The sequence below is a fragment of the Phocoena sinus genome, chromosome 20 (assembly GCF_008692025.1).
Source record: "Phocoena sinus isolate mPhoSin1 chromosome 20, mPhoSin1.pri, whole genome shotgun sequence".
Classification (NCBI taxonomy): Eukaryota; Metazoa; Chordata; class Mammalia; order Artiodactyla; family Phocoenidae; genus Phocoena; species Phocoena sinus.
Genome location: NC_045782.1, coordinates 1,921,523 through 1,933,787, shown reverse-complemented (window position 1 = coordinate 1,933,787; position 12,265 = coordinate 1,921,523). Strand labels below are relative to the sequence as shown.

The 12,265-nt window shown below is 41.6% G+C and overlaps 1 protein-coding gene across 6 annotated transcripts in view; it reads left to right on the top strand.

Annotated features, from left to right (window-relative positions):
* The window catches only part of AKAP10 (A-kinase anchoring protein 10), a 60,997-nt gene that overhangs the window by 8,888 nt on the left and 39,844 nt on the right, over window positions 1–12,265 (top strand). For 4 of the 6 annotated variants that reach the window (XM_032615717.1, XM_032615720.1, XM_032615719.1 and 1 more), the window contains exons 3-4: window positions 4,302–4,484; window positions 6,964–7,503. In XM_032615717.1, coding sequence (XP_032471608.1) covers window positions 4,302–4,484; window positions 6,964–7,503 — 723 coding nt within the window. The remainder of the gene's footprint in view (window positions 1–4,301; window positions 4,485–6,963; window positions 7,504–12,265) is intronic. The other 2 variants (XM_032615722.1, XM_032615721.1) reach the window with 2 other exon arrangements.

The following is a 12,265-nucleotide window of genomic DNA, read 5'->3' as shown; positions in this document are numbered from 1 at the left end:
TTTATGACAGCACATAGTCTGTGCTCACGTTCACTGCCTTAACTTTATTATTATTATTTATTTATTTTTTTTTTTTGTGGTACGCGGGCCTCTCACTGCTGTGGCCTCTCCCGTTGCGGAGCACAGGCTCCGGATGCGCAGGCTCAGCGGCCATGGCTCACGGGCCCAGCCACTCCGCAGCATGTGGGATCTTCCCGGACCGGGGCACGAACCCATGTCCCCTGCATCGGCAGGCGGACTCTCAACCACTGCGCCACCAGGGAAGCCCCACTGCCTTAACTTTAGAATAACACAGACGCAGCAGGGAAACAGGCCCTCAAGAAGTTTGCAGTCTGATTAGAAGGACAGACTCAGACCCAGAACAGTAGCAAATAAACCAAAATCATAATAACTATGGTTTATTGAGCACCTGTTCTGTTCTAGGTGTTAGACAAAAATTGTGGCTGTAACAGTGAACAAAAAAGACTTGGATCCAGATCCTGCCCTCGGTGAACTTACAAATTGGTGGTAGGAAGAGGAGCATGAATCAGATGATGCACAGATGGCTTGGGCTCAATCAGCAGTGGTGGAGATAAAGAGACCTGGACAGAGCCGTGTGGGAGGTGGAATAGGTAGAGCTTTGTTCTCGATTAGGTATGAGGGCGAAGAAGCTAAGCCTGGCACCCAGCTTTCTGGCAGGCCTAACACTGTGGCTGGTGGAGAACCACACTGGGCCAGTACCTGTTCCTTTTTGCTATGGTGGCTGGGAGGTGCTCCTGAGACATCCATTTACACACGTTATCTTAACCACAATAATTCTACAGTCCAAGTAACCAGATAAAAGAGTGATTTTCTATAGTCTAGCAGACCGAGGTTGAAATCCTGCCTGTTGAAATGCCTCTTTACTACCTTATTGACTTAGGGCAAAGCACTTAACTTTGTTCTGTTTGTGTATTCATCTCCAAAATGAGGAAAATACTGGTCTTGCAGCATTGTTGTGAGAGATAAATGAAACAATGTACCCCCAAAAAAGTACATCAAGAAACCAGTACAGGGCTTCCCTGGTGGCGCAGTGGTTAAGAACCCACCTGCCAATGCAGAGGACGTGGGTTCGAGCCCTGGTCCGGGAAGATCCCACGTGCCGCGGAGCATCTAAGCCCGTGCGCCACAACTACTGAGCCTGCGCTCTAGAGCCCGTGAGCTACAACTGCCGAGCCCATGTGCTGCAACTACTGAAGCCTGCACGCCTAGGGCCTGTGCTCCGCAACAAGGGAAGCCACCACAATGAGAGGCCTGCCTACTGCAACAAGAGTAGCCCCCTCTCTCCGCAACTAGAGGAAGCCCACGTGCAGCAACAAAGACCCAACGCAGCCAAAAATAAATAAATTTATTAAAAAAAGAAAGAAAGAAAGAAAAGAAACCAGTACAGTGCCTTGTACATAGTAGGTTTTATATTGGTAGCTACTACCATCTAGTTTTAACAGAGTAGGCCCTTGATATGTTGGATTAGTTGTTAGTTATTAGTATTACAGGGAGTTCAGAGGAATTTGAGATGAGCAGATGTTTTCTGGAGCATAGGGAAGCCTTTATAGAAGTGAGGCTTAATGTGTATGAAATTTGAATGATAAGAAGGATTTGAATGAGAGTCAATTCTTCCTCTTTCCCTTACCAGCCCAGCTTCTTATTTCTTTGAGTATATACTGGGCAGAAGGACCTTCAGACTCCTAAAAGGAAATTTTTAAGATAGATTGAGGTCAGATTGTAGAGGATCTTAAAGACCAGAAAAGAGTTGAGACGGAGAAAACAGGGAACCACTATGGGCTTTTGAGCAGGATGTTGATGCTTTACATATGGCATTTATAGAGGTTAGTCTGAAAGAGTCATGTAGGATGGAGACCCTAGAAGTGCTTTGCTGTGATACAGGAAGGCCTGTACTAAGGGTGTGGTGTTGAAAATAAACAGGTCAGTATCTTGAAGGAAAAGTCAACAGATCTTGACATGTAAACAGGTGTAGTGAGAAGAGTGGGTCCAAGCTCTTGAGCTTTAGGGACTGGTGGATTGACAGAGATAGGGAAATGAGAGGAGAATTAGTCTGGAAGAAGATGTTTTAAGTTTGACGTTTGGAAAAATTGGTCTTGAGATGGTAAAGATGACAAATGAGAGGTTGGTTAGTAGCAAATAATTAGAGCCACAGGCTGGAAGCTGAGCTCAGAGGTCAGCCTGAGATCGGGTCAGGGTCCCCTCTGCCTCCAGCTCTGCAGGGCTGAGCCCTTGGAGCTGGCACTGGGAGGGCCCGAATCAAGCGCATGTGTGAGACTTTCTCCTTGAATCAGCCAGAGTTACAGTTAACTCTGTTTTGTCTATTTTAGATAACAATTTAGATTTTGCATATCTGTTTTAGCTAAAGTTTTATCTATTTTACAGACATATCAAGGTCCCACTTAAGTTTATTTGGGTGGGGGGAGCTTACAGCTAAAAAAAAAGCTTGGAAAAGATTGCTCTAGTAATAACTGAAGGTTTGAGAATAAATGTGCCTTCCAGCAGAAGGAGTAAAAGAAGAACAGAGAACCTTGGGAAGCAGAGGAGTGGTGGATGCCATGTCTGGCCCTGTGGGCGCTGATATGTGCGTTAAAGAGGAGAGGGAGGAGCTCTTGGGAGAGGAGAAGGGGGAAGAGTACGGGACCTCGAGGCCTGGGGGTGGGATGCTAAGAGGGCGAGTGTGAGAGAGGTGGCTCTAACAGAGAATTAAGAAAGAGAGAAGAAGGCTTGCACAGATGAGTTAGTATTATTTCACATCATCATACACGTCTAATTAGGAAACAATCAGAAAGTCTCACTGTTCTTGATGCAGGGTATTTGTAGCTTGTCTGTACAAAAAAACTACATATTATTGTTTATAAACCTACCAAAATGATTCTGCTCCCTTCAATTTATCATAAAAATAAAAACAAAAAACAACTTCCTTCTAAAATTGAAAAAATCATTTGAAGACAACTCCATTGCATAATTCTCCCAGCTCTTATTGAATGACTGATAAATACATATGCCTAAGATAAACATTCTCATCTGCTTTATCCTGTAAACACATCTCACAGTAATAGATTGAATTACAGTACTATGTATTCTTCATAGGAGGTATTACGTGGTGTCACTCAGATTCTGTGTCCGGGAACCGTTCGCTAAGATTGAGAGCACTTATCTGTTGACCAGTTTATCATAAATTGACTGCTCAGTAAGATAAGTGGTGCTAGTAGACAGAAGTTTAGTCATCTGAGAGTATTTATATTGAGGGTGTGGAATGCTCAGTGACCTGTATGTTTCTAGCCTTCTTGCTATAGCAATGCACAAAACCAAAACTTCTTAAAATCCTTTCATGAGAGTCTTTGATATTTGTGTAGAATAAACGGGATAGGTGGAATGTTAATTCAGCTGTAGCAACAAGTTCATAGGGTTACTTTGACCGTATTATAATATGGAGTTGTTGATATCCTACTAACACATTGGTGACTAACCTCTTTATTCTGAAGTCAAAAGGATGATATTAATATTTCTTCAGACTACTGAAGAAAATATATTATGTGAATTTTTAAGTATGCTTCATCTTTAGGCAGCTTGAACTTTGATCAGTTTTTATTAGACGGTGGAATTTTGTTACTCAATTAAAAAGTAAAATAAGTATCCTGAAGGGTATTTTTCTAATTTTTTTCCTGTAAGCTTTTATTTTGGAATTTTAATTTTGTTCCTTCAGCAAGCAAGTATTAAGGAATTGAAAAGGGTCCATGTTTCAGAATGTTTGCTGCCTTTGGTACTTTCTGTCTTCAGTAGAGTTCTCAAAGAGAACTCAAAGAAAGATCTCTTTTTTTTTTTTTTTTTTTTGCGGTACGCGGACCTCTCACTTTTGCGGCCTCTCCTGTTGCGGAGCACAGGCTCCGGACGCGCAGGCTCAGAGGCCATGGCTCACAGGCCCAGCCGCTCCGTGGCATGTGGTATCTTCCCGGACTGGGGCACCGGGGCACGAACCTGCGTCCCCTGCATCAGCAGGCGGACTCTCAACCACTGCGCCACCAGGGAAGCCCAATCTCTCTTTTAAGTTACATTTTTGGCACAGTATTTTGAGAATTACAAATAATAGTAGGACATTTCTTTCCAATTTTCTGCTGCTTGGTTAATTTACCATTTCCCCAAGTATTTTTGTTGAGTGTATGTACTTAAGAGAGGTGTTACAAAATCTAATTTTTCAAGTTCCCTTAAAGCCCTCTTAGGAGACAGTTTTAGACTATCAAATTGTGTTTAATTTTTAACAATTTTTTGAAAAATTATAGCTTCAATATCCGTACATTCCCCACAAAAAAGCACTAAAAATCATGCCTTGCTGGAGGCTGCAGGACCAAGTCACGTTGCAATCAATGCCATTTCTGCCAACATGGACTCCTTTTCAAGTAGTAGGACGGCAACACTTAAGAAGCAGCCCAGCCACATGGAGGCCGCTCATTTTGGTGACCTGGGTAAGTGACTTTGAGTTTTTGTTAACTTCCTAGGAGGAGGAAATGAGTATAATATGTGAAATTCCTGCCAAAGGATACCGAACTGTGTAATTGGATGGGACTTTGAAAAAAATGTTTTAACTGAAATAACAGCTATAAGTGTAATTAATGGATGGCTCCATGTTGTGTTTCTATAAATATAAAAAGCAGGCCCGGTAGAAAAATGGGCCATTTCCAGAAAAAGAAATACATTTGGCCACTAAATATATGAAAAGGATGCCTCACTGCAGTAATACTAGTGAAATGCAAATTAAAATAATGAGTTAATGTTCCCCCTAACACACTGGCAAATATTTAAAGTTTGATAATTGGGATGTTAATGTAGATGCAGAGAAATAGCCACTTCTGTATAGTGGAAGTATAAATTGGTAAAGATTTTTTGGAAGGCAGTTTGCAAGTATTTATCGAAAGGTAAAGTATAAGATGTAGCCCTCAGATATGCTCCCATATGTGCACAAAAATACATGTACAAGTATGTATGAGGCTATTCATTGCAGTAATGTTTATGATAGCAAAAAATTAGGAACAACATACAAATATCCATTAATAGAGAAGTAATCCAATTGTGATATACCCATACTCTGGAATACTGTGTAGCTATATGAAAGCCTTCAGAAGACATTGAGAAATGTCTAAGATATGTTAAAGTGAAAAAAGGTGGTCACATAGTGGTATGTACAGTAGGATCTCTGTTATGTTAAAATAATTCCTCCCTGTCCCCGCAAAAAAAGAAAAGACGTGCAGGAGATCCTTGTTTTCTGAATATTTGTTGCCCAAATTTCTGTACTTATAAAAATTGTCAGTTTATCATAAATTGAAAAAAATCTGTGAATGGATCGACTTTACTAAAATTAGTCCCTCTTCTGATACCTCTCTCTGCTTAACATTTGTGTGTATTCAGAGCTGAGGTGTCGGAGTCTTTGTGGGTCACCCTCAGCAGTGCACTGCAGATGGCATTTGTGTTGGTCACAAAGTAAACTTGTGAGTCACTGGGTTACTCGTGTGTCTGGTGGAAACGTCAGATGGTAGAGCTGCTCCGAAAACAGTTTGGCGGCTTCTTACAAAGCTAATCATGCAGTTACCATACGACCCAGCCATTGCAGTTTTAGGCATTTATCCCAGAGAAATGGAAACCTATGTCCACAAAAAAACCTGTACCCCAGTGTTCATAGCAGCTTAAAAGCCAAAAACTGGATGTCCTTCAACAGGTGAGCGGTAAACAAACCGGTACATTCATACCACAGAACACTACTCAGCAGTAGAAAAAAGAACAAGCTCTTGAGACACATGACAGCTTGGGCGAATCTCAAGGGGATTATGCTGAGAGAGAAATGTTTCTCCGTTCTGGGGATGGCGGAGAGGTAGAATGGGAGACAGAAGAGCGCTTGCCGTTGCCTGGGGTGGAGGAGGCAGCCGTGAGAGGCCGCATGAGGCACCTTTGTGTCACGGGGCTGTTCCGTGTCTTGGTGGTGTTTACACGAATCTACACATGGGACAGAATTGCATAGGACTAAATACACAAGTGAGTGCTGGTAAAATGGGGGAAATCTGAACACGGTTGATGGGTTGTGTCAGCGTCAGTATCTTGGTGTGATATTGAACTGCAGTTCGAAAGGTGCTACCATAGGGGAAACTGGGTAGAGGGTGCACAGGTTCTCTCTGTGTTTCTTCTTCTACCTGCACATGAATCTGCCAGTATCTCAAAATTAGAAGTTTGATTTTAAAAAGTGCTTAAAGTCTTACAATGGATTGGGATTTCCTGAAGTTCACGAAAAGAGATGTTGGCAGAGATGGACTCGTTAACATTGACAGTAGGATAGTTAGCAAGGATGATGATACACGAAGTGCTTCAGAAGAAACATCAAAGGATTAAGAAGAACCCTTTTGAAAAACTGATGAAGCCCTCAGTGAATTTTATGAAAATGAGCCTCTTTATGTCATGCTGTGAAAGTTAAAATTTTTTTATTTTTTTCTTTATTCTGATAATTAGCTTGTGGTTATAATCATAACCTAAATTTAGTTAACTATAAAATAAACTTCTATTAAGTTTTATTAAGTTTGGTTTTATTTTTAAAGATAAAATCGCAGAGCTAGCTCTTTATTTTGTTATAAATAATGCTAAGAGTTCATAACATCTTTCTGGCTATATCCACACATCCACAATTTTTCCTCAGGATAAGTTCCTAGAAATGGAGTTACTGGATTGAAAATCCAAAGAGGTCTTGCCATTTTACATTCTCATCATCCGTTTTGCTATGCCCTGGTTAGTGCTTGTTATTTTTTTAAAAAAACATTTTTCAGTTTGACAGGCAAAAATGTTATCTTCTATTAATTTGCTTTTCTGAGATTTTTAATGAGGTTGAGTGGTTTAAATATTTTTATTGTACGTTTTGGCGGTTGTTGTCTGTTACTGAACTGCTAACTCTTCTGCTTCTTTTAGGCAGATCTTGTCTGGACTACCAGACTCAAGAGACCAAATCAAGTCTTTCAAAGACCCTTGAACAAGTCTTGCATGACACTGTTGTCCTCCCTTATTTCATTCAATTCATGGAACTTCGGAGAATGGAGCATTTGGTTAAGTTTTGGTTAGAGGCTGAAAGTTTTCACTCTACAACTTGGTCCCGAATAAGAGCACACAGTCTGAACACGGTGAAGCAGAGCTCACTGGCTGAACCTGTCTCTCCTTCTAAAAAGCACGAAACTACAGCAGCTTTTGTAACCGACTCTCTTGACAAGAGATTGGAGGATTCTAGCTCAGCCCAGTTGGAAGGAATTGACCTGAATAATAGAACTAGCAACACTCAGAATCACTTGCTGCTTTCCCAGGAATGTGACAGTGCCCATTCTCTCCACCTGGAAACGGCCAGAACAGGAGCTCATCGAGGTTCCGTGGAAACGCAGGAATCCTCCAGACTTATAGTAGCCAGTAGAAATAGTCCCTCTTCTCCACTAAAGGAATTATCAGGAAAATTAATGAAAAGTAAGTGTGTGTTTTTTGTCTCTCTTTATCCTGTTTTGTTGTGTATTTTTAAAAAATTTTTTGAATCTGTTTACAAAGTGAAACTTGAGATGGGGAATAAAAGGGTTGGAATAGTTTTCTCCCACACTCACTTGCAGATCTGGGAGTATTTGGGTAGTGCCCTGGAGTAGGGTCAGTGTATGAAAAAGGAACAGAAGGGCTGTCCACAGTGATTGGATCCTCTAAGAAAGACGTTGGCAGAATTAACAAGTGAAGGAGGGTCAGGGGTCATGCTGCTTTTTCCCTTCCACAGATTTTGAAATCAGATCCTTACCCAGATAGGCTGATTTCAGCCCTGCCGCAGTCTTAGTTTTGTTACTATTTTACTGTAGTTTGCAGATAAAATTATTTTTTAATTGCCAGCAGGTGACATTAATTGAGTTCTGTACTAGGGGTGTACTTGGATTTCTTGGAATAATCACAGCATCCCTGTGAGGTAGGCAGTTAACCCGTTTTACATGTGAGAAAGCCATGGTTTAGGCAGGTGGAAGAGACTTCCGGGGGTTACACAGCAGGTGGGAGCTGGGATTAAAGCCCTGGCATCTCAACAACAGCACCTCTTTCTCTTTCCTGTTAGTTTGGAAATTACAGGCTCTTCACTTTTCAATTATGACCTCCTGGAATTCTGATTAGACAGCTTCCAATCCATGCTTGTCCTCTTCTCTTTTATCTTTTCTCAGGGGTCTAGATGATTTCTTTTCTGGATTTTCCTTGTGTGTTTTTTTCTTTTCTCTTTTCTACGAAGACTTTATGAGGGCAGTTTTAAGGTCCACAGCGTAATTGAGGGGAAGGTACAGAAATTTCCTGTATGCCCTTCTGCCCCCGCACTTGCGTCGCCTCCCCCACTGTGAATATCCCCCACCAGAGTGGAGCACTTGTTGGCATCAGTGAACCTGCCTGGGCACATCGTAATTACCCAAAGTCCGTAGTTTACTTTAGGGTTCACTCCTGGTATTGTATGTTCTCTGGGTTGGGCAAATGTATAACGACATGTAACTGTCATTATGGTGTCATACAGAACATTTTCACTGCCCTAAAAATCCTCTGTGCTCTACCTGTTCATCTCTGTATACCTGCTGATTTGACCCTGGCAACCACTGATCTTTTTCCTGTCTCCACAGTTTTGCGTTTTCCAGAATGTCATGTAGTTAGAATCATACATAGTAGCCTTTTCAGATTGGTGGTGACTTCTTCAGATCTTTTAGTTCATTGATTCTCTCTTAAAATGGGTCTAATCTGCTATTGAGTCAGTCTTTAACATGTTATTTTAATCTAAAAGTTAGTGAATTTTTCATTTCTAGAAGTTTTGTTTCTTCAGGTTTGCCTGGTCGTTTTTTAGTTTCTTAGTCCTTTAGCCCTCCATCCCACTTTTGAGCCTACTTTTTATTTATTTAAAGTTATTAAACATATATGCATTATCTGAGAAGCCCAATATCCCAGTTTTTGTGTATTTGAATCAGCATTTATTGGTTTCTTCAGATTCACACTCTTGGTAGCCTGTGGTTTTAACGGGTTTTGGCTGTGAATATATATCTTTGGATTTTTATCTTTGGTAATTCTTTGAGGACTCTGATTAAATTGCGTTATTGCAGAGTGTATTTACATTTGCTTTTTTTTTTTTTTTTTTGCGTTACGCGGGCCTCTCAATGCTGTGGCCTCTCCCGCCGCGGAGCACAGGCTCCGGACGCGCAGGCCCAGCGGCCATGGCTCACGGGCCCAGCCGCTCCGCGGCATGTGGGATCTTCCCGGACCGGGGCACGAACCCGCGTCCCCTGCATCGGCAGGCGGACTCTCAACCACTGCGCCACCAGGGAAGCCCTACATTTGCTTTTTTAAAAAAATTTATTTATTTAATTCATTTATCTTTGGCTGCATTGGGTCTTCGTTGCTGCGCGCAGGCTTTCTCTAGTTGTGGTGAGCGGGGGCTCCTCTTGCTTGAGGTGCACGGGCTTCTCATTTGCGGTGGCTTCTCTTGTTGCAGAGCATGGGCTCTAGGCACGCGGGCGTCAGTAGTTGTGGCACGTGGGTTCAGTAGTTGTGGCGCACAGGCTCAGTAGTTGTGGCATGCGGTCTTAGTTGCTCCGCGGCATGTGGAATCTTCCTGGACCAGGGCTCGAACCCGTGTCCCTGCACTGGCAGGTGGATTCTTAACTACTGTGCCACCAGGGAAGCCCCTGCATTTGCTTTTGCCATACTTCTGGGGCCAGCTTCATTACTATCCCATTATCACTTAAAACTGAATTTTTGTCTTGGGTTTTCCAGGCCCTAAACTCTTAAGGCCTTCTGCCTGGTTTTGGTCTAATCTACCCTGTTTGGGCCCTGGGCAGCTGCCCTTGAAAGTGCAAGCCTCAAGTCTCTTGGAGTTGGTGGTTTTTCTCAGGTGAATGCCCTCTCTTTTGTACTTTTGCCCATCTTGATTTGTACTGACTCCTACAGGTCCACAATTCCTTGTCTGCAGTCCAGAAATCCAGAAAGCTTTGCCTATCACAAGTTGTTTTTTTTTTTTTTTTTTTTTTTTTTTTTTTTTTTTTTGCGGTACACGGGCCTCTTACGGTTGTGTGCTCTCCCGCTGCGGAGCACAGGCTCCAGACGCGCAGGCTCAGCGGCCATGGCTTACAGGCCCTGCCGCTCCGCGGCATGTGGGATCTTCCCAGACCAGGGCATGAACTGGTGTCCCCTGCATCGGCAGGCGAACTCTCAACCACTGCGCCACCAGGGAAGCCCACAAGTTGTTTTTTAAATGAACAAAACTTGACCTGAAGGGATGTGAGCTTATTGCAGAGTCATGATTGCGATCGTCTCACATGCTGCTGGGGTATTAAAATGGTATATATAGGGACTTCCCTGGGAGTCCAGTGGTTACAACTTTGGAAGCAGTATTGTAACAAATTCAATAAAGACTTAAAAAAATTTTTTAAATGGTATATATAAACACAGTGCGTTACCTCTGTAAAAACCTCAAATTCCGAATGCTAAAATATTAGTGGTCCCAAAGCTTTCATATAAGGAGCTTGCTTGTACTTGTTTCTGTTTCTCACTATTTGCCACAACCTCTGATGTAGTTTTCAAAAGCATTTTGGGAGAATTCAGTATTAGGAAGTGTTTCTTTGAACATCTAGTGAGGCCTGTTTCTGGAAATGAAAGTCCAAAGTCTGTTTCTTTGATTGTAATACACTTTATTGTTTTTGGAAACTGTTTTGGTGTTAATTTATTTCAATAGCAGTGGAGTAATTAAAAGAGTACTAGTTTTTCATTTTTTGTTATTTAAAAATTTTGCATGCAGTGAATTAGACACCTTTTGATGTGTATTTGAGTTTTAACACATGCATAGATTCCTGTAACTGTCATCTGTTAACTTTAATAATATAATAGCCAGTCATTTTACCAGCAGAAGCAAGTTTACTTGGAAATAGCCAGAAGAATTGCAGTTTGAGATATGCGAATTGTGGTGGACCATAGGCAAATCCAGAGAAGGGGAGCTTGCTTTTTTTATATGGAAAGGCTAGGGCGCCGGTAGTAATCGGAGACCATCAGAGGAAGCTGGGGGGTCCAAAGTGTGGAGCCTTCTCATTGGTTGGGCTGCTACAGTGTCTGATTGGCTAGGCTGCCCTGGGGCAGAGAAAAGTTTTCTTCTTCCTGCTGGATGATAGAATAGACAACACCTTCGCGTTGAGACATAGGTGCTGGTCTCTTCCTGTTTGGGGTAATGAGGATGCCTCGCAGGGTGTGAGAGCTCACCCTATAGGCCTGTCCCCACTCCAACTTTAGCTGAGGTTTCTTTAACTCCACACATCACAATCAAGATGAAGAACAGTTCTGTCGCCTTTGTAGTTAAACCCTCTATCCCACCAATTGACAACCACTGATCTATTTGTCTCTTTTTTTTTTTTTTTTTTGCCTTTTCTGGAGTGCCATATAAGTGAATTTATATAGTATGTAGCCTTTGAGACTGGCTTCTTTCACTTAGCATAATGGCTTTGAAGTTTACCCATGTTGTTTCTGTTATTGCTTTCTATAGCTAAGTTCCGCTGGATGGATGTTCTATCCATCCACCTGTTGAACCACGTTTGGATTGTTTCCAGCTTTTGATTATGAATAAAGCTGCTTTAAACATTTGTGTACAGGTTTTTGTGTGGACAAAAGTTTTTATTTCTCTGGAGAAATACCTAGTAGTGGATTTATGTGTTAAATGTGTGTCTAATTATATGAGAAACCGCCAGACTGTTTTGTAGAGTGGCTGCACCATTTTGCTTTCCCAGCAGCAATATATGAGAGTTCTAGTTGCTTTATTTCCTTGCCAGCGCTTGATGTAATCAGCTTTTTGTTTATTTGCGGGGTTTTTTAGCTATTCTGATAGATGTGTGGTGGTATCTCATTGTGGTTTTACTTTGCATTTCCCTAATGTCTGAGGATGTTGAATGTTTTTTCATGTGCATGTTTGCCATCTGTATCTTTGGTAAATTGTTCCAGTCTTTCCCAATATTTTACTGTTGAATTTTGAGGTTCTTTATATGTTCTGGTTATAAGACTTTTATTGGCTATGTGACTTGCAAATGTTTTCTCCCAGTTTATAGCCTTGACTTTTCATTATCTTAACAGTATCTTTCAGAGGCCAAAAGGACTTTTTTGATTAAGTCCAATTTATCAACTTTTTTCCTTTATGGATTGTGCTTTTGGAGTCATACATAAGAGCTCTTTGCCTAATAATCAAAGGTCATGAAGA